The sequence below is a fragment of the Centroberyx affinis genome, unplaced genomic scaffold (genome assembly GCF_046629955.1).
Source record: "Centroberyx affinis isolate AG114_WGS23_722 - 3 ecotype Tasmania unplaced genomic scaffold, CSIRO-AGI_Caff_v1 ptg000089l_1, whole genome shotgun sequence".
NCBI classification, from domain to species: Eukaryota; Metazoa; Chordata; class Actinopteri; order Beryciformes; family Berycidae; genus Centroberyx; species Centroberyx affinis.
Window position 1 is genome coordinate 329 of NW_027278796.1, and position 22,579 is coordinate 22,907.

The following is a 22,579-nucleotide window of genomic DNA, read 5'->3' on the forward strand; positions in this document are numbered from 1 at the left end:
ATCAGAAAACAGAAATTAAATTCCGTTGTCTGGTAGAACAAATCTCATAACTTACTATCCAAGTTACTTACACAAACGCAATATCTTTTGTCAAAACTTTAGAAGCCTTTTCAAGTCATCAAAGTCAAATCCCAAGTCACCAGAACCCAAGTCAAGTCTCAAGCAATTAAAATTGTGACTAGAGTCCAAGTCATGTGACTCAAGTCCCCACCTCTATTTGGTGCAGATCTTTTATAACATGCAGAAAATGGTTATGGGTTACGAGTGTGTAGCAAATATATTTATTTGTGTTTTTCAGGTATGGGGGCCATGAATGGAGGCCTGGGAGCCTCTATGGCCAACGGGTCGGCCAGCTCCATGGACGCCCTGACCCAGGCCTACTCAGGGATGCAGCAGTACACAGCCTCCGCCCTGCCCTCCCTCTACGGACAGTCTCTCCTGCAGCAGAGCGCTGCTGGCAGCCAGAAGGAAGGTGAGTCGACCTTCGACACACCGATACACCCTGGACTTGTATTTTGAAATATATGATGTTTGTTCTTTCTTGGTTTCAATCTTTAATATAATTTGATGAACCTATTTTGTCAAGTTTTCTAAATAAACTTGCAGATTTGTACTGTCCAGTGCAAAAGAATACATTTTCTGTTCCACTACATTTGTGTCTCAAACTTGTTTCCCGTCTTTTCTCCTTACTGGTGTAGGGCCAGAGGGGGCCAACCTGTTCATCTACCACCTCCCCCAGGAGTTTGGGGACCAGGACATCCTGCAGATGTTCATGCCTTTTGGAAATGTGGTATCTGCCAAAGTCTTCATCGACAAACAGACCAATCTGAGCAAGTGCTTTGGTATGTGCACCTCTATCTCGTAGACAACAGGAGCTGACCATCTGAATTATTGTAATAATAATAACAAACTGTATTCATATAGCAGTTAACTGAAGGGAGAGTTTACAAAGTGCTTTTACAATAAGGCATAAAAACAATAATAGTAAAATAGAAAAATGAAGAAATTGGGAAACAATGGCATCATTGGTCTCTGAATGCCTCTTGATAGTGATTTTATTGATTGATTGTTATGTTCCACCACCATGATACATGGTATGCGGGACATTATGTCGTCATGGTGGCGTCCGTGTGTGTGTCTGTGTGTAGACACATTCTTGTGAACACAAGAACTGATACAGTACATGATACAAGCACGTTGACATAGAAATATGTGCTATAATAATGCATTAATTAGCTTAATTAATGACATAATTAGCGTAAACGGTTATGTTCAATATATAATGTAATCATGGCGAGACATTGGGCAGCTCAAGTGCCTTTTTGTTTTGAGTTTAGCAGAATGTAACAGAAATGCTACAACTGTAAATAGTTAGCACTACATTAGCACTACGTTATTATATAACTCCTCCCCTCTCCCTCTTGTTCTCCAGGGTTTGTCAGCTATGACAATCCGGTGTCAGCGCAAGCCGCCATCCAGGCCATGAACGGTTTCCAGATTGGCATGAAGAGGCTGAAGGTTCAGCTGAAGCGCTCCAAGAACGACAGCAAACCCTACTGATCCTAGCCCCGGGGCCTCCCCCCCCTCCCCAGCTCTCATGCTAGCACTGCTAGGGTAAGTTCACCCTCCAGCCAAGGTCACCACAGCAGAGACTCACTGGGGCGGGGGGAGAGGGGGGGCTTGTCTTCACCCACGCCCACCACTGGAGGGAGACTCATCCTATCCCTAAAAATGGTTGCAATGTTCTTTCCATATTTTACTGTATCCCATTCCTGCGGTTTCATCATGTAATTTGAATCGTATAAAATGTTTTAATTTATATGATTATTTATGACTATCACTGGAGTCAGTGTTTGCTGGAGGTATTTTGTGTCATTTGTATTGAGAGGAGAGCATCAGGTGTATTTTCTGTACCATTTCATTGCCTTCAGGTCAAGCTAGACAGGTTGACTAAGGATCAGTTGTTGTCTAAAAAGGGCTGAAGCCAGTCCAAGTAAACCCCGAGCCCAGAGCTTCAGCCTTTGTTTGGGTCTTTACATGTAGTCTGTCGCGTTCATCTGTTTGTCACCTCTAATATGTGAGAATCTTTTGCACTCTACCTTTCTCTCTCTCTCTCTCTCTCTCTCTCTCTCTCTCTCTCTCTCTCTCTCTCTCTCGCTCTCGCTCTCGCTCTCTCTCGCTCTCTCTCTCTCTCTTTCTGTCTCTCGCTCTCTCTGTCTCGCTCTCTCTCACTCTCCCTCTCCCTCCCTCTCACTATCTAAGCCATGTTAAGCTAGGCTACCTCTCTCTTTCTCTATTAACAACCTCTTCCAGTCATTCCATCCATCCTCCAAGTCTCCCAAAAGGGACTGGCTCTAGATGGATCTCTTTGGGTGCCAAGTATACTGTTTGTGCATGTCGGAGTCTCTACCATACATCTGGTGGTGTCACTTCCTTAAATCTTTGTATTGTTTTGTGTGTCCGGGGGGGCGGGGAAATGTACCCCACTGTCCTTATGTGGTGATCGGCATTGTTTTTGTTGGTTGTGCCTCATGGCTAAAAGGTTCTTGTGCTGTGGCCCTAACTTTCTCTCTCCTCTTTCTCTTTTCTCTCTCCCTCTCTTCCTTTCATGTTTTTCTTCCTTTTTAGAACAAATCTCCATGCCTGTTTGCTCATCATTAGCCTAGCATGTCTTCATGGTGTTGAAAGCCAAGCCAAACTCCTGGCCTCATCATCCCACCATTGTCTGTGATGTCTCTCTAAGCTCGCCTGACCAATACCTGGCCACCCACTGACCCTTGACCTTAGCTCAACCTGATTTCTGCATGTATATTCCTTTTTTTGTTTTTTCTGTATAAAAATGTGACAGGTGGGAGAGAGGTCAAGCAAATCAATGTGAAAACTTACCTACGCTCAATTCATTTAAGAGACTTTTTTTTTTTTTTGCAAATGTTTTAAAGCCTGTGGGATTTCTTTTTTTTTATTTTTAATTTTGCTTGTTTTTTATGTTGCTTTCTTTTTACCTCTCTCAGTAAAGTTCACTTGAAAGTTGAATACAGGGATTGGCACACAGCTGTGCTATTTGGTGCCATTAGCAATATGTTGGCTTCTAAAAAAAAAAAATGCTATAGACCACTTTCCAACACTTTTGAAAGTCTGATCAGTAAAACCCCTCAGTGCTCTGTAATGGTTTCTACATTTTGCGGGCAGTGTAAAGATTTTCACCGAGGCTGTTTAAAAAAAATATATCTTTTTTTTTTCATTTACGAAAATATTCAGTGTATTTACCTTTTTTCTTTTTTTTTCTTTTCGAAATATTGACGGCACAATAAAAGGTACATTTGCTCTGTTTAGAGAAATGACTACCTACATGAGTCAACTTTTTTAGAACTGATTCACAAATAGACAATCTGTGGTTTAAATGCACACTTAGATTACCTATATTTTATACCATTGAATCTATAGAAGTTTAACTAACAGAAACCCAGGCAAACTTTGGGTTTTTTGTAGATTATGTTGTAATGTCATCTATGTCGGGGGGTCTTCAGTGTATTACGTTTTTAAAGAGGACTAAAATCAGTTTGCTCGATCAGCACAGCCTTTTAAGGGTCATTTCTAGTGAAGTAAACGCATACTTAAGTCAAAGATTCCTCTCTGCATTAATTGTAATTTCAACTTCTGGGAAAAAAGTACTTTCTTTTCAAGTATCATTTATAGGGTCACATCTTGAGTATATAGGCTCATTCTTTTTCCTGCATTTAAAAAAAAGAAGTTAAATTTAGTGTTAAATTTCTACGGTACGTCTTGTTGCATTTTGGTGAATTTCTTGTTAATAATTTGATTAATTAATTGATGTTTCACTTTGGTTTAGTACGGATGCCTCATATTGAAAGATAATTATTTACAATGTCTGTTAATAACATAGATGCCAGACAATGTTTTTTTTTTGTTGTTAAGTGCCCATGTGTCAAACTCACAGACAGTGTTTTAAATTCACACAATATTGTTTCCTGTGATAGTACCCAGTTTTCTTTACACAGCAACTTGCACACACACACACACACACACACACACAGACATGCACCACCAGACACAAAACACATTTTTTTTTGTGATCGCAAATGTGGGAGCCCCTGAAGAAGAGATCACTTGGACACAACACACACAACCTGTGGGTCTCTGCACATTTTACAGACACACATACTCGCATACATTTTGTTTGCTGATTTAAATTGTTCTTTTTAAGTGACTTCCGATAATCACGTTTCAGTCATACACCCAGCACAGCACATTAACCCTACTAAATCCACCACAGCAGTGTTGGTTTACAAATACATTCCATTTTTTCAGCACAAGGTTTACACTATGTTTTTTATTGGGGGCGGGGTAGGGGGGGGGGGGGATTTTATGTCTGTTGTACTGCAAGTTGAGACAACCCTGGTAATTACAACTGCACCGCATCACCCCCAAAGAAGGGTTCCCAAAAACTGCGTACCTGATGGCGCTAAAGAGTTGTCAACTCAGGGTTTTTTGTGTGTGTGTTACTAGATCACACAAGAGATTAAGACACAAAATGCACAATTGTTAACCATCTGACACGTTTCGGTTTGGATTTTTTTCTTTCTCCAATTTAACGTTAAAAAATTCCAAAAAATGGTACCAAATTTGACATAGTAACTTGAGAAAGTGTTGTAGTTTTTGTTAGGAGAAGTTAAGCACAATTATGGGAAATATTCACTTTTGCGGAATGTTGTGTGTGTGATATATATCCCAAATTATCAAGGTACCACTAATTTCACTTTTTAATATGGGCATGTGCTTTTTGCAGTGTGTTTTTTCTATCCAAATGCAATACAATATTCAAAGTGCCATATACGTCTAGAAACTGCCTACACATCCTATTAGGCCTTGGTTAGAGATTGCTGCAGTTCGCCTTTTTGTCTATTTATGCCAGTGTCATGAAAGCTCTGTCACCTGCTCATGTTTTCCCCCCACTCTCTGTGTGTTGAGTTATTGGTAAATGTGTATTGTGATGTACTGGATTTGAACAAATTGGTAAAGATTTATGTAGATAAACAATAAAACTTCCCTAAACAGTTGAAGGATAAACCTCTTTGTTAGTGAGTGTAAAACAGATGTACTGTAACACTTTGCGATACAAAACCACAATGTGTAGAACAACTGGTGATGGTCAGATGTGAGAGGAAAGCTGTTGAATTTGAATAAATGAGTATCAACCAAAATCTCAAGTACAAAGACAACTTGGGTGCCGTGTTAATCAGACCATTCACCTTAAAATGATAGATTTGTTACGTCTGTCAACACTGAACCGATTGCAGCCCTATCGCTATATACAGTGTATGGTGAAGTGTTACTTTTGAATGAATAAAAGCACAATGTACAGTACACACCGGTCCGATTAGCAACTTGACTCACTTCAGGGGCTTCCATCACAAATCCCATTCAACTGTAGGATCTTAACAATCACTTTCTTCTATTCTTTCATATTCTGAAGTGCTATTTTTGACAGTGTGGTAGCTTTGCATCTCTAGATATTGTCTTGGTCCAAAAAAAAAAAAAAAATCTTATCCTGTGTTATTTTCTTGTCTGATAATCGATAGGACTTTGTTCATGTTCCACCAATAATTTGATAGATGTTTGTGTTGTCTTGATGAAAGCCAAAGTGGGTGCATCTTGATGTGATCTGTATACATACAGTAGTTTTTCTGTTTTATCAACTTTTTGAACTGGGTGGGATTTGAAAAAAACAAAATGACATAAACAGGCTTTCCAATTTCTACAACTGGTTGTTCATATGTATTTTGTACCAGTGAAGCTTTTTATATTGGAAATTAAAGAAAAAAAAATCTATATTGGAAAAAAATTGTCTGGCCTCTCAATGTGGCCTCGCCTTGACTAGGTCTTGAGTTTGGCCTCTTGGTGGTGTCAAGCAATTTTTTGGTCACTAGTTTTTGTCTCTAAAAGATGCCTGATTTGATTTATTTGGATCTCTACATGTTCCTCACTTCGTTATTCAATTTCATTTCGGGGGGGTTGGGATCCTCTAAATCGTGGTAAGTTTCATGTTAGTATTTGTGCTGTCCACATAGTTTAATGGTCATCAGGATTTAGACAACTTGTGTGGATAATTGTCTTAGTTGAGCAGTTAACTATCTGTTGTTGAGTTTCAGCCTTGCTTTTACCTGTGTAGAGTTTTCTGTTTTCCCATAGCGGAGTGTGTAGCCGAGAGACTCGGTCTTCTTTTTGGTCAATGTTTGTTCATGTGTGGTGTGTTTCTTTGCCTCTGTCTCCAAATTAAACCATTTCCCCTAATATTGATTGTGTCTTTGTGTGTTGTGTAGTCCTGGTGCCTGTCCAGTGTTGTAAAGACATTTACAAACCACCACCCCCCTTCCCCAGTGTGTCATGTCTCGCTAACTTGTTTCTCTCCATTGTGCTTCTCTTTGCTTATTATTTTCAAGCGACAACAGACACGGGGAGGCAGTAGGTATATTGATGGTCTAATATACACTACAAGCACCCGTGTCTGGTAGGGAGTGAGGCGGGGCGCTTATTATGGGGTCCCATAGGGTGTATTGTATGTTGAGTGATCCAAAAGCCGTTCCACAGGTAAAGTAGGCCTCTTGTATGTCTGCGAAGCTACATCATAGGAGGTATCCCACGCAAATGAACATCAGTGTGGGGAGAAAGTTATTCCTGTAAACATAGTTAGTTGCAAAAATTAACAACTCAAGGTTTGACTCCACAGAGCAACTCTAAAACCAGAAAATCACCCTCTGCATCATCAAAGTCCAAGGGGTCAGCTGCTTATTTATGCTTTATGAAATGTCAGAAAAACGTTCTCTTGTTCATGTTCATGTACAAGAATTGAAGCCCTCTGCCGTCAGAGAATTGATGTGACCTTTTGATTTCTAAGGAGGATTTTCACCTGAACTCTGTTTCTATTGGTTTCGTTGTGCTGCTGACTCTCATTAATGATGCACTTTGCTCACACCGGGGTTCATGATGTCCAAAACAGTAATTGTTAGAGTAACCACAGAGGCAAGCGGGATATGGAACATTCTCATCCAAAAATCCTCAACCTGCCTCATCTACATCTATCTGTTAGGCATTTCCTACATTTCCCAGAATGCCTTTCTACAACCCCCAGAGAACCTGTATGAACCATGGAGGTATTATATTATGTGTATAAACTTAAGAACTTGCTGCATTCAGTAGATGTAGGTGGAAAGGGCAACAGATAGCTGTAGTGATGGCATAGTAAGAGCAAGAGAGTGAGATTTTTTCCAGTCAAAAAGTGAGAGTCGCCTCTTACTCAAAACACGTCTTGTGGCTGCAATGCATTCTGGTCTATTGAGGCTACTGGGGAAATTGGTCTCTCTGCCTCTTCTATGATGGATTTCTCCCTGTATGATTGTTGAACGTCGGTGCAGAATGGTGAGTCTAGAAAGAAACCCTTGCTCTTTCTGATGGGCTGAATCAAACTGTTCATGAATAAAACAAATTTTTAGAAATATTTTCTGCTATCAAACTGGAAATGTGTTGACGTCACGTCACAAAATGGGCCCAGAAATTCAAGGTACATCTGCTTTTTTTTTTTTTTAGAAGTGTTTTAGGGTGGATTGTTTCTTTAAGAGGATTCACACTATTACAGAGGTTAAATGGGAAGATGCTGAAGTCGTTTCCAGGTTCTCCTCATTTACCAATACACAGAATCTAGTGAACTATGGTAAGTAGACTGACTTATGTCATTGATTAGGGTTATGAAGTGCATTCCTCCTAGATGTTTCATTGAATTAAGCCTATGGTGACCCGCAGGCTCATGACATTCAGTGAAGGCTCAAAATAAACTTCCAAGTAACAAGGAGGAGCCTCAAGCTGCTTCCCTTCTCCCTCTTTATAAAATAGTGTGTAATGTCTCCATCCAGTGGCAGAGAACAGACATTGTTGTCTTATTTCTTGATGCCACTTTTGGACTCAGGACTTCTTGGCCTACTGGCACTGCATAAGCCTCGGCATTATCTAAAAACATCTTTTTAGATAGTTTTAAGTCACATCAGCTCTATGAGTGAACAAACACCTCACCTATCAACATTTATCGACTCAAAATAACTGCCACTGAAAAATCAACACTTATTAACACTGGAAGATTTGTAGTATGTGTATGTATCCCTGGCTTAGCATTTTTTAAATTTAAATGAATGGGTAGCCTATAGCTTGCTTCATGAGGTACACTTTGGAAAAATAATAAGTTAACCTGTAATAGATTTTAGAAGGATTCTGTAGAAGTATCACAAAAAAACTATGCAGCCCTACAGGAATATTGTAGTGAAACCATAGGGGAAAAAATACCATAAAGTACCACAAAGTCACTATAAATTAATTATCAAGTATCATAGACACTATAAATCCCTATTGGAATAATAAGGGAATATTATAGTGATCTTTATCCTACTAAATCTTGAGCAAAAGCCTTTTTTTCCAGTTACTCTGACTGAAATGCATCACAGTATGCTATGTGCGGTGAAGAAAATAAAACACTAAAAGTCAAAATGCCAAGATGTGCAAGACATTCCTAATGTACAATCAATGTCATCACAGATAACATCCAGACTGGATCAGATAAGCAGGCAAATCTGCACATACATACTGCAGGGTTGGACTCAGTCATGTTAACTCATCCCAAACACATTTTATAGAGTTATATTCATGGCAGTGTCATGTTTATGATAGGTTAACTGTAATGACAAATCACTATTATATTCTTAGGATATTTCTCCAGGGACTTACAGTGTGTCTGCGTCAGTCAATACTGAGTTTATAGTGACTATACTATTTTCAGGTATTTTTTAGGCCTATTTCTTATGGTATCACCAAAATATACCTATGCATTTCTATAATATTCCCATAGGTGCTGGGAATATGATATATTATAGCATGTTTCTAAAATGTATTGTATGATTATTACAGTTATATAGTTCTGTAAATCATTACTTACTGAGTGCAGCCAGCCTCCACAGTCTCAGTTCAGTCTTCAGTCTTCAGGTCAGTCTTTCACAACACCATGACCTGTAGAGACCTCACCTCACCTGCCCAAAAAGAAACAGACTTGGTGAAATATTTCATGATTCAACATGATCCAGAGAGATTACACAACAGTGTTGCTGTAATGCTGCCTTCAGGTACTGTCGGACATACTGGGATTTCGATTTGAGTGAACAGAAAACCAACCAAGGCCCGCACAGACTAAAGGTTTGCACTGGTACAAACTAAATAGCACACGTACAAAAAAAAAATCTACACAGCGCACAAGCATTTTGCCTTCAAAAAGAAAAAAACGGATCAAGCAGGATGTCGCTGTTATTTGGGATCCATGCATCTGTGGATGTTTCAAGGCTGGAGCAAAATATAGCTAGGGAATTAGGGAAATTGGGAGTGAATGTGGTTAATCAATGCTGGAGGCTAGCTAAGAAAAAAAACATGTCTTAAAACATGCAATATAAGTACAATGGAAGGCATGCAGTAGGCTACTATGAAACATGCTAAGAACTAGAAAGGTCTTAAAACGCGATATATGATAACTCACACAAACCATAAAACGAAACAGTAGCCAAGAAAATAACAACTTTTATTGCAGGTCAGGGTCACTTTCGTTACTGTTTCCAACCGAAAGCACGTGACAATTTACGACTTCCAACTGCAGACGATGGAGTTTACGAGGAGCACCTGAATGCAGCATGAACCACAGAGCCGGTGAAGGCTTGACGTTGCTTGACACTTGTTGCGTGGCATCGTCAGGTCATTATCAGTTATTTAACGCTACGAAATAAAATAATAAATTAAAAAATATGCACCGATGTTCCAAATTATATTCATAAAGTAACAGCTACGAATACTAGCTACACGATATTTCAATTTGAGAAACAATCAACAATAAACGTGGAGGATTTCTTCATAGCAAGCCTCTGTCTTTCAGCCAATAGGCTTCCAGTGCGGCGTCTCCTCCCATCACATCTCACAACCAGTATGGCCGCCGTCCTGTAGTGTGTGTTGTCATATGCGAGATTAGATTATCTGTAATTCATTCTTTACTATTTTAATCATGTCAGCCGTACTTTTCCTGAAAAACTCGGTGAGCAGGTTGCCGCTGAGTGTCGCCCGACAGGCCGCTGGTTGCTTTTATCACACCGAGAAAGGTGTTTACGGCTACCGACCTAAACAAACCGAGCAGGAGCACAAGTTGCAGAGCGACCACATCGCTGCACTTAATCAAGGTCAGTATGGGGCAATGTGTGGGCAACTTAACATCACCTGACAGTACGAGCAATCTTCATTGTTGTCTCCAAAAATAATGTAACTGGTGAATATTAGCTGCATTAACACTCCTGTTTTTTCACCTTATTTTGTTCCAATATTCTTTGTAAACTTATGTGAAATTAGTGATTCTTTTCCCTTGCCGTCTTATTCATCTACATGCTTGTTGATACAGGATAGAGTTATATTTTGGAGTTGCCCCTTGCACCCACGCATTGACATTGAGTGTGTTTTGGGACGGCTCACTCTGAGAGAGGCCTCTTGTTTTGCTTTGCACTCACAGATCATGGTCTTGCCCGTCTGGTGGAGGCATACAGAGCACATGGACACAAGGCTGCTAAAATTAACCCTTTGCTGCCCCAGAGGCCTGTGGTAGACACTGTACCGGAGATTAACGTGTTGACTGGCGCCGTACAAGGACAACTCAACACTTCAGGTAAATGACTGTGGAGGGAAACCCAGAGAGAGATCATCCATCAGAAGTTGGGATAATGACTGTTTCCCTCTCCTTTCGGGGTTTTATCACTTACATGTACATTTAAACTACTTGCATTGCTTTTAATGTGCAGTTGCAATACCATTTTTATCTGATTCATCATTAGTTTGCACATGCATTGCACGATATAAACTGATCTTTGATTATGTCTCCATGTCTCCACATCATGTCAAGCCTAAGCGATCAGAACTCCTCTTCACTGACACTGTAATTAATAAAATGTAAAGTCTTTATATGGTTCAGAAGGAATTCGCATATCTTGTGTTGTCAGGTGAAAACCTCCAAATCTCCGAAATGCAGACTTTTTCAGAAACAAAGAGTAACAGCCTTGTTTATAGCTTGATGACGATGCATTTTTGGGTTTATCCACTGTGTTTTGAAAGGGTTTGATGAACCCAAGTGTTTCTCAACCCACAGAGGAATTGAGAAATGCATGTAATCCTTCAGCTGAGTTTAAAATAGTGGTTTTCACTCCTCCAGAGTACTGCTGGTTTTCTATCCTGCCAGGTAGTTTATTGCATTCACTTTGAATCTCAGATGTAATATAGTCCCTGAACCAGCAGGGCTTGAAAACCACTGGGTAGAACATGAATGTCCCCCAATTTAGAGTTATGAGGTTTTCACCCAACAACAACAACTCTTCTCTTTCTGTTCACTTTCTGCCTTTTTCCCCACATCAGCCCATCATGCCCAGTGAGAGTTTGTGTTTCCACTGCTCATTGCATGCACTTCTCCAGGACTGCGACACTTTGGCAAGGCGGAGGCTTCGGTGGAGGAGGTGCTGGCCTACCTGGAGGAGGCCTACTGCGGCCACCTCTCAGTGGAGACCAGCCAGCTGACCAGCCTGGAGGAGAGGGAGTGGTTCGCCGACCGCTTCGAGGAGCTGAAGAAGGAGCCGTTCTCCGCTGAGGAGAGGAGGCAGCTGGCCAAGCTCATGCTGGAGTCCCAGGTACTGTAGGTTCAAGTTATTTCAAAGATTGCCAAGGCTGCAGGTGACACAGTATTTCTCATACTAGAGCATTTATTTAGTCAATTTTCCCTCTCACAACCTTCAGGAATTTGACCATTTCCTGGCTACAAAGTTTGCTACTGTGAAACGTTATGGAGGCGAAGGAGCGGAGAGCATGATGGGATTTTTCTACGAGCTTTTCCGCCATATGGCCAACAGCGGAGTGACTGACGTTGTCATTGGGATGCCCCACAGAGGCCGACTCAACCTCCTGACGGGCCTGCTGAAGTTCCCACCAGAGGTTAGACTGCAAAACAACTTTTAAAAAATGAAAAGCCTTTAGTATGTTTCTTTATTTAGACACAGGGGAAGCTGAGAGGGAGGCAGCGTAGGGGAGGGAACTATAGGAGAGAAGGGTATGGAGGCATTCGTTTAAGTACATGTGCATGTAACTTTGACCATTTTCGACCTGGAACCTATTTTCCCGTCATTTTCTATCAAACAAATGGAGTCTGACCAAAATCTCATATATTGCTTCACTGTAGAGGTCTTGCCTGGTGCACAGTTCTCCATTACAGTCCTGTAGGGCCAATGGACACTCTAAAAATCAACCCCTAAAACACCAATGCTTTTTCAACAATTGACCCTCACTCTGTAATGAGACATGTATATTTAATTTTCAGTTTATCCATGACCTGACAACTTTCAGTATTTATTTTGCAGTACTTTACACAGCAGTATGTGTAGACGGGCAGCCACAGCTAGCCAGTAAGTAGTAGTAAGTAAACGAGGCCAAGGTAGCTTCACTGTACTAGTGAAGAAACTGTACTAGAAAGGCTTGGCTTTAGATCATTTTCATTTATATCTCAGTACACAGCATGCAATCAATGTGTTGAAAAATATATGCTTTTGGGGTTAATTTTTTGAGTTTTTCTGGTCAAAAACTGAGATGATTTTGGTCAGAATCGAAAAAGAATGGAATAGAAAAAAGATGGGGAAAATAGGGTCCAAGTCGAAAATGGACAGACTTATCCTTTAACCACTCCAGCATCTGTTGGCACACAGACAACCAAGCTTTAATACCTGGATAAGACTCTATCAGTGTGTTCAGTGTTTCAGTCCTGTGGAAAAGTCATGCATTTTACAGGGAGTGCAACATAAAAAATGCAGAGATGAGATAACCCAGAGGTTTACGGGCTCGTCAAATGAAGGTTACAGGCTTATTTACCAGAGGGCTAGGGCTTTGGAGGACCCCCTTACTGAGAGAAATGTCAGTTGTTCTTCCACGTTCCCTCGTTCTCCAGCTCATGTTCCGTAAGATGCGCGGCCTCAGCGAGTTCCCCGAGAACTCCCCTGCCATCGGCGACGTCCTGTCCCACCTCACCTCCTCGGTGGAGCTGGAGTTTGGAGCCGGACACCCGGTTCACGTCACCATGCTGCCCAACCCGTCCCACCTGGAGGCAATCAACCCGGTGACCCAGGGCAAGGCCCGGGCCCGGCAGCAGCTCCGGCGGGAAGGGGACTATTCGCCCGAAGACAGCGCTCAGCCGGGGGACCGAGTCGTCTGCCTGCAGGTATTCAGCCGAGCTTTCGTGTCAAAGAGGGGGACGACAATTTTGGGCAAACTGGGCTGAGTACATACAACCACAGAGACCAGATTTTGTATGAGACTAACTTGCTGATTTCCATATAGCACCCCACTGTTTCAGATAATGTACATGGTTATGTTTATATAGAATTAGAATGTGTTTATAAAGAATTATAAAAAAAAAAAAGAGGGGGACGACACATTAATACCCCTCTTTCACGCATGACCCGGTAATAGGGGCTTTGCAGTTGCGTCATAAATCTCCCAGCAACTACTACATCCTGTGTTCAACATGGCAGAAGTCATGACACCCCAGACGAGAGGTGACAGGGGTTAGAGAGGAGAGTTTGACCTGTGTCTCAACCATGATCTTGACCAGGAAGAGACATTTTTCAGGGTTGACTTACCCAGGTCGACCTTTTCACATTGACGGTCAACCCGCATTTGTCTCAGGTCACTAGTCCAGTGTGAAAGGGGAAGTAAAATGCGCAGAGCACATGAATCACTTTGGGACAGTTGTAACACGGTTAGCTCCTAGATTAGATTTTGTGTAACTCTATTTATGTGAGGCAGGGTCTTGCTAAAAACGTCTTCATCAAACCTTCTCTGGATAAATAAAGGTTACCAAAATATCAGTATAGTCAGTGAGCATACTGTATTTGAAAGGGGATAGTTGTAAATATGTTTTCCTCTTTTCCACAGGTCCATGGTGACGGCTCGTTCACTGGCCAAGGGATTGTTCCAGAGACCTTCACCCTCGCAAACCTCCCCCACTACAGAGTAGGCGGCAGCATCCACCTCATTGTGAACAACCAAGTGGGCTACACCACTCCTTCTGAGAGAGGCAGATCCTCTTTGTACTGCAGTGATGTGGGTGAGTGAAATGTACCAGTAATATCAGTATCCGAGGTATGAATAATTAGCTGCTACTTTCTTAGCAGATGTGGGTCAAATGTATTTGCAAATAGGTTTTTATGGAAGTTTAATGTATTTGAAAAGTTATATCAGTGTACTTTTATGTGATAAACAACCTACTCAACTGACACTATTTGAATTGTGCTAATGCAATAAACCCCACCAAGGTCTGTTTCCTAGTGAAACCTTAACTCTGGATCATGTTATAGTCAGAATAATGTGTATGTGCATTGCATTTGTATCCCAGGTAAGATGGTGGGCTGCGCTGTGATCCATGTGAACGGTGATGATGCGGAGGAAGTGCTGCGGGCGACTCGGCTGGCTGTGGAGTACCAGCGGCGTTTCAGGAAAGACGTCATCCTGGACCTGATATGCTACCGGCAGTGGGGCCACAACGAGCTGGACGAGCCGTTCTTCACCAACCCAGCCATGTACAAGATCATCCGGTTAGTTTGGTGTATTTACATTGTATCATAACACACATTCACCATTATTTCAAATGTTAATATACAGTACAACATATTCTCAGGATTCCTAAGCAGATCTGGGAAGTCTTGTAAAGTATGGATAATGTTTTTAATAATTTCCAGGTCTTAGAAAGCATGGGAATTGCTCAAAAAGTATGGAGAAGTTTGGAAAAATATTGTTGTTCAGTCCCTACACTTTTTATTTAGCTGTAGACCTACTGTATAATGTATCATATTATGAAGTGTAGAAGTGAATTGTTTTGTGAATAATGGCCTTCAGTTCATAGTCGTATCAGAGTCATATTGTCCAAGTACTATCGGCACACAGCATATTGAATACTGAACAAAATCTTCAAATTGAAGGAAGAATTTTAGGTCTCGAAAAAGTATTGAAACCTGTGTATTCTAGCTAGTGGTTTAGAGTATAGAAATGCCTTACATTCCTTTATTCTTTTAAATCTAACGGACTTAGATTTTAATATGATTTCCCTGTATGAATATACAGTACAATTAAAAATGGTATCAAAGGATTGTCCTGGTGACTTAGTGGACGCACACCATATTCTTGCGTTTTCATGGTGTGAATCCAGCTTAGCAGCTTTGTTGCGTGTCTGTCCGATCTTCCCGTCACCCTCCACCTCATACTAGGCAATCAAGCAGAAATACCTTCAAGGGGCATGAAGTAATCCATGACCTCTCTTGGTGACTAGTAGGAATAAAGTCATTTTTTCACAATAGAGATGAGGAAGCTAGTTAATTTGAGCAAAGATCCAACATAAACATCTAGTGAAGAGGTAATATATTCCAATGCAAAGTACTGTAATATTAATGCTCTTTTGTCATTTGCTTTTTTGGCTTGAGAACGAGGCTTTTTTGCTTTCGAGGCTGAAATCTCTGCGATGCCGGTCGCTTGCTGATAGCACCGTCCTCCATTGTTGAGCCGTTGAAAATGGGAGTGTCTTGAAATTCCAACGGGTGCAGAGTTTTTATTCCAAAACAGAGGACAGGCCAGAAAAAGAGCTTTGAAAGCCAGAAATTTCAGCACCTGGCAAAGTAATCGTTGATCAGCAACTCTATCATACCCCCGCAGATATATTATGGTCATTTTGTGCTATGGAGCAGTATAAATCTTATTTCCCCTTTTTAAATAACCTCATAAAACATGTAATATTCTGAAAAAAAAAAAACTCTGCCATGTCCTCACAGCTCCAGGAAAAGCATCCCTGACTCCTACTCCGACCAGCTGATCTCCGAGGGCCTGATGACAGACGCTGAGCGCGGAGAGATCAAGTCCAAGCACTACGCCATGCTCAACGACAAGCTGGCCAACATGACCGTGTACAGCCCTCCGCCCACCAACCTGCAGGGCCGCTGGGGCGACTTGGCCGAACCCCAGGCCCGGGTCACCACCTGGGACACCGGCGTCCCCGTTCCCCTGCTGCAGTTCGTGGGTGCAAAGTCCGTGGACATCCCCGAGGACATCCAGCTGCACAGCCACCTGGGAAAGACCCATGTGCAGGTACAGCCGGGCCTCGCTTCCGTCATTTCTGTCGTTGGCTGTTTTGATCGGATGGTTCTGCATTGGACGATGTGGTGGTTGTGTTTTGTGATCCCAGGCTCGGCTGCTGAAGTTGGAAGATGGAACCAAACTCGACTGGTCCACAGCAGAGGCCATGGCGTTCGGCTCCCTCCTCAGCCAGGGTCGGTGTCAGTCATGAGTGTCTTGCCTTGTCAAAAAAAACAACAGAAAATACTTGATTAAACTTGGGTGTGATCGCATTTTATTGCTGTCAAGAAATGGAGTTGTGACTGTAGATTTACTTCTTACGATTCAGTGTATTTGCTTTTGTCTCCACTACTATACAGGCTTTAATATTCGTATCAGCGGACAGGATGTTGGAAGGGGCACATTCAGTCAGCGACATGCCATGGTGGTGTGTCAGGACACTAATGACATGTACATCCCTCTCAACCACATCGACCCTCAGCAGAAAGGATTCCTAGAGGTAAAACCTATAGAACGCAGTTAAAACCAACAGTATGATCAGATACTGTACACACAAAAATGGCATATTTAGGACATTAATCCTTGCATAAGACATTTTTACCCACACCTTTACCAACCTCTACATGTGGGGTGTTATGGTTTTTCAGGTGTGTAACAGTCCACTCTCCGAGGAGGCAGTGCTAGGATTTGAATATGGCATGAGTATCGCCCAGCCCAAGCTCCTACCCATCTGGGAGGCTCAGTTTGGGGACTTCTTCAACGGAGCGCAGATCATCTTTGATACCTTCATCTCCGGAGGTAAACTCCTGACCATCCTGACTCTACAGCTACCAGCAGATTCACAGTTACTTAGATTTGCCATGTACAATGGGTGCAGGAGGAATTTTACCTGGTTAACTGGTTGGGACACTTTACAAGACAGTTGCACAATACTGGATTGGCACACTAATTGCGGAACCAAAGATAACAAGTCAAGTCAAAGTCAAGTAATGAAATGGGATTAGAAGAAATAAAAACACACAACACAAAAAGAAAAAGAAATCAATACAGCAATAAGAGCAATAAAATACGAAATAAAAACAATGATAAAATAACATAAGATGGATGTAGCAGCAATAACAATAATAAGAGTGCAGTAAACAGGCTCAAATCAAAGGCTCTGGAGAACAGGAAGGTTTTGAGGTTACTTTTAAAAGAGGATAAGCTTGTCGCACAACTCAGATCAACTGGCAGCTTGTTCGAACAACTGGGAGTGTAGTGACTAAAGGCCATATCACCAGATTTGCATTTTGTCCTTGGGCCAACTAAGAGGTTAGAGTCAGATGTTTTAAGAGACCTAATTGGCTCGTATTTGACTAGAATTTGGGAAAACTAGAATTTGGGAAACATCACATATTGCAGACAAGACAGCATGACAGTAGACAAATTATAAACACTACAATTATTCATTCAAAGCAGAAGAATTTTACAAATGTGGCAGCAGTGCCATAGCTGTTAGCAGCTTTGGCATTGTCACAGATATGCAAATTACAACTAGGCTGATAAATGGCAAAACATGCATAAAAATCAAATGTGAAAAATACAACTAGGTCGATGGATGGCCTGAACAGCTGATATCGCTGTCCATGTGCAAATTAGCAGAGTTCAGTCAGTCTGTCACCCAGGTAACATAAAGGGGAAAATTGTCACACATTGAATTTAAATTGCTGTGTCTCCAGGTGAGGCCAAGTGGCTGCTGCAGTCTGGGATGGTGATCCTGCTGCCTCATGGGTACGATGGAGCAGGACCTGAACACTCCTCCTGCCGCATGGAGCGCTTCCTCCAGGTCTGCTGGGCAATAATTACCTGCAGCGTCATCTGCTGTCGCTTAATGATATGCCAAAACCACAGTTTAATTTTTGGTTATCTTTTGGGATTTCATATTACGTGAATAGTAAATGATTGGCAGCTCTTAACTCGTCCCCTTTTCTTCTCTCAGATGTGTGACAGTAAGGAGGAGGGGGTGGACAGTGACAGCGTCAACATGGCTGTGGTCAACCCCACCACTCCCGCTCAGTACTTCCACCTGCTGAGGCGGCAGATGATCCGCAACTTCCGCAAACCCGTCATCGTGGCCGGACCCAAGACGCTGCTGAGATTTTCTGTAAGCATCGTGTTCACTGTGATGAAGAAACACCTGCACTAACATGTGCAAGGAGGCGGGGGGGCGGATGTAGGGACATTGCAAAAACTGGTGATTTCAAGGACATGATTTTACAAAAGGCTGAATAATGTTCTCTTTCTTTTCCCAGGGGGCGGTGTCCAGTCTGGCTGAGTTGGCACCAGGAACATTTTTCAGACCGGTGTTAGGTGACACTTCAGTCTCAGCAGAAAGGTACAGAATTCACAACATAGTGATGCCGGTAATAAATCAGGGCCTTTCCTCAAGCATGTTATATTGATTCTTCAGGGCGTCTGTACGTGTTCAAAGCCTTAAAATGTATTTCACTGAATTATCCAAATTCCAGGCCTTTTGAAAGGTCTTAAATACAGTAAAATCTAGTCTTTAGGTTTAAATGCTATTTCAGTAGTCTTACAAATGTTGTGTTCCCTTGGTGCACTAGTTTTCTAAAATAAGAAGGTAGTTTTTTATGTTTTCAGTTTATTTTTTTCTTAAATGTAACTTGCTGAAACTGGAAGAAACCCTGTTCTTATTATGATAACACTAGCATAACCCTCTTATAAGTAATGGAGCAGTTAATCTGGCATGTTTTCTTTTATAAGTAACCCAAACCTCACAGTATGAAGCCGACCAAATTATCAAACCTTTCCCATCTTCTGTCCTCTGATTGCACACAGTGTCCAGAAGGTGGTGCTGTGCTCAGGGAAACATTACTATGCCCTGCTGAAGCAGAGGGAGGCGTCAGCAGCCACCCAGAGCACGGCACTCGTCCGTGTGGAGGAGCTGTGTCCCTTCCCACTGGAGGCTCTGCAGCAGGAGCTCAGAAAATACCCCAACGCCAAAGGTAGTGTGACCCCAGATGATCTGCACCGGCCTCCCGCTGCCTGCCTCACAAAACACCTCCTTTACTGTCAGCATGCATGTTGAGGTTAAGGGTGGAATCACACCTACAGTTTGTTTGTTGTAATCCGAACCATGTTGGGAAGGTTTTTGGTTTGTTTAGGTTCACACTGCTCAATTACAAACCAGGGCTTGTAAATAGAAGTTGCATGGACTCACAAGTAGGTTGTTCATTGGACAGAGTTTTGATGAGATCTTGATAGCAGGGGGAGTCAAAACTAATCAGATTTTAAGCCTGATTTACTTGTCTGCCATTCGCTGTAATTTACCATCTCTGGTCTACATATTAGTTAAAAACACATGTAGAAATAGCTCAATGTGGGCGATTTGCCCTCAGTTAATTTTGTTCAGATCAGATGTCAACATCATTCTCCTTACATATAAAACTTTGAGTTTTGGGGTCATTTCCATTCTCATTTCTAACAAACCGACCACAGTTCATGTTGAAGAGAACTGAGACTCGCATTTTTCAGCCGGTCTCGGTGCGGTTATTTGATGCACACCACAGTACGAATGGCTTCGTTCTCACCTGCCCAAACTGCCCAACTGAACTAAAGGAGTAAATGCTCTAGAGTTTGAGCCACTCCAAACATGCTTGGTGTGAATGCACCCTAAAAAAAATTGTGAACAGTGTTCTCTTTTGCTCTTGATTGTGATCAGTTAAATTATTTCCCCTGCAGAGTTTGTCTGGAGTCAAGAGGAGCCTCAGAACATGGGTCCCTGGTCCTTTGTAGCTCCCAGGTTTGAGAAGCAGCTGGCCTGCAAGGTGAGCAGTGGCTGCAATAATAAAATGTACATTGTAAAGATTAATGATTAAACAGTCAATTGACTGTTGATGTTGTACATAATAGACTCTGTCTTCTTTCCTTCTCAGCTCCGGTTAGTCAGTCGACCCGCTCTGCCCGCCCCTGCTGTGGGTATTGGAACCCTCCATCACCAGCAGCAGGAGGCCATCCTCACCACTACCTTCTCCTAAATCACAAGAATACTGGGAACCAAAATGGATCAGTGCTACATTACATATCTGCAGTGGTCTTCCCACTATGGTCTACCACCATCGCTGAAAGCACAAGTGCAGGGCTGCTGCATGGAGAATACATGGGACCTTTACATGGTGTGGACGTGTGGTTAAAATGCATCGGTCATTACTGTACAAATCGTGTCAACTGTTAAAGAGAATAGTGTTGATTGTATTATTGGTGTTCTAACAGAGTCAAATCCAGGTTTTAATTTTGTTTGTGGTTTCAAGGCAAGGCCAGGATTCCAGTCTGCTTGTTGTTTTGTTTTTTTTCTCAGTTAGAGAAGAAAGAAAAAAGACCACTACCAACATGGTTCAGATTTGAATCAATGCCTTAGACATGACGTTTACAATGCGATTGTAGTACAAAGGCACTTTTAGCTGATCATCATTACTAGCACTAGGGACTATAACTTGCCTTTTTCATGGCTCCGAGTTTCAGATTGTGAATCAGAAGGGCTTAGTCATCTCATGCATTTTGTTTGCACGAGCGGCTCATTTTTGTACTGTTCCAACCAGCAAGCACCTGTTTAATAAGTTATTTGGAATTTCCTAAGTATTAGCTTTAAGTATTTATGCCATGGGCAAAAGCATTTTAGACAACACTAAATATATTTAAGATTATATTTTAGACTAAAGGGGAAAAACTGAACTGTGTTTCTGAACTACTATCTAGATGTGTTACCATCATGGCTGTTGAATGTTTCAGCCATTACCTGCCTACTTTGGATTGGGTTAGGTGTATTCGGTCTGTTGTATTTTTCTTGACACAGGTAAGAATTTGAACTTAGCAGTGTTTGATCATTCTTGTTTAATCTAAAGACTTGAAGTCCAAATAATGGCATTAAAGGGCTAATGTAAATGACAATCAGTTGCCATTTACGAGTTATGAAATGGAAATATTCAATATTTTCAAATAAATATATTTTCACCATTGTGGATGATTTTTGTTTTCACCTAAACTCTGCTTTTTATTTGCAGAATAGAGTTTATCCTGCTTTTTAGTATGTCATACTAAGTGCTATCAAACTAAGTTATATAAATACACGGTCTTACAACATAAAAAAAAAAAAAAAGCATAAAATAAATGATTTGTTTGTATTGGTATGTGATTTCCTTATAATTACCAACTGCAGGTCATAGTTTACCACTGTGTCATTGCCCATTAACTCTGCTCTGCTTTGTAGGGTCTAAAACTAGTACGGCCTTACAAAGAGAAATCACTTGCTGCTGAAAGGAGGCAGCTGTAAACTGACTTAGTATGCAGAAACCCATTACCATGTTGATGTGCGCCTCCAGGATGTTCCCGGTCTGACCTGTAAATGTAGGACTATAATTAGAATCAGGGACATAGTGGAAGGTAAACCCAGGTAAACTCAGTTTACCCACGCAGCTTTCCAGGCTGACACAAACCTTGGTGGCCTAAATTCAAAGTGTGCCTCATTGTAAGCAGTGTCAAACCGAGGCAGGTTATATGAAGATGGGGGCTTTTAAGTGGAAAAATAAGAACATTTTGCTTTTCTTGTTTGCTGACATTGGTGGTTGTTTGCTGTAAGATGGTCACCAACTGGAGGTCATAGTTTATCAACCTTTTAGGGTGCTGTTTTTGTAGGGGGCACTGACTACCCAGGGTCCCAAGCTGAGGGAAGAGCCCCTAAAGTGTCTAGACTAAAATGCCTTTTGTGGCTCTTAAGTGTATATTTATAAATATTTTATACTTTAACTTCACTCTGCTCTGGTTTTGAAACAAATTAAAAAATAAAATATAAAATATCCACAACTGCAAACAAAATAAAAACAGAAGAAAGTGGAGGGGGGGCCCAGTCACTCCTGTGCACAGAGCCCATAATTCCTAGCTACGCCCCTGGCCCCGGCCCCACGTTTTTATTTATCACTGCATTGATCAGGATGCGTCTAACTGTGAAATAGCCCGACAGAAAAACGTGACATTGTGCTCGTTCACCAGCATTAAAGTTTATAGTTAATCGGGGACAACAGACCACGCCGTTAAGTCCAGCATAGTTTCCACTGGGTCATTGATTTGGTGCAATGCGAACACTTAAATCGTTCACTGTACATGCTGTCAGATAGATAGGCGGGAGCAGCAACCTCCCACTCCTATTGCTATAACAACCACAGGGCGGTCGGTGTGACTCAATGGCACAGCAGCTCGGATGCGACTGACTTCCAAGTGTCATCCTGCAAGTAGCCCGACCTCACCTTAACGCACCGTCGCCCGACACTGAATCCTGCCGGGGGGAGTC

General features: G+C 41.7%; 2 protein-coding genes across 2 annotated transcripts; both read left to right on the forward strand.

Annotated features, from left to right (window-relative positions):
• Window positions 1–298: 298 nt before the first annotated feature.
• LOC139646535 (CUGBP Elav-like family member 2) lies at window positions 299–6,305 on the forward strand (the record flags this gene model as incomplete). The annotated part of the gene is made up of 3 exons (XM_071522437.1): window positions 299–472; window positions 699–842; window positions 1,433–6,305. Coding segments are annotated over 3 exons (446 nt in total), but the record flags the coding sequence as incomplete, so codon positions are not given.
• Window positions 6,306–10,101: 3,796 nt separating this feature from the next.
• Window positions 10,102–21,242, forward strand: LOC139646555 (2-oxoadipate dehydrogenase complex component E1-like). The gene is made up of 17 exons (XM_071522459.1): window positions 10,102–10,274; window positions 10,598–10,750; window positions 11,548–11,759; window positions 11,866–12,060; window positions 13,064–13,333; window positions 14,050–14,221; window positions 14,510–14,708; window positions 15,936–16,248; window positions 16,346–16,430; window positions 16,596–16,735; window positions 16,884–17,034; window positions 17,955–18,061; window positions 18,215–18,379; window positions 18,528–18,610; window positions 19,075–19,241; window positions 19,978–20,063; window positions 20,172–21,242. The coding sequence occupies exons 1-17, from the start codon at window positions 10,103–10,105 to the stop codon at window positions 20,271–20,273; spliced, it is 2,772 nt and encodes a 923-aa protein (XP_071378560.1). The 5' UTR covers window position 10,102; the 3' UTR covers window positions 20,274–21,242.
• The last annotated feature ends 1,337 nt before the right edge of the window (window positions 21,243–22,579 follow it).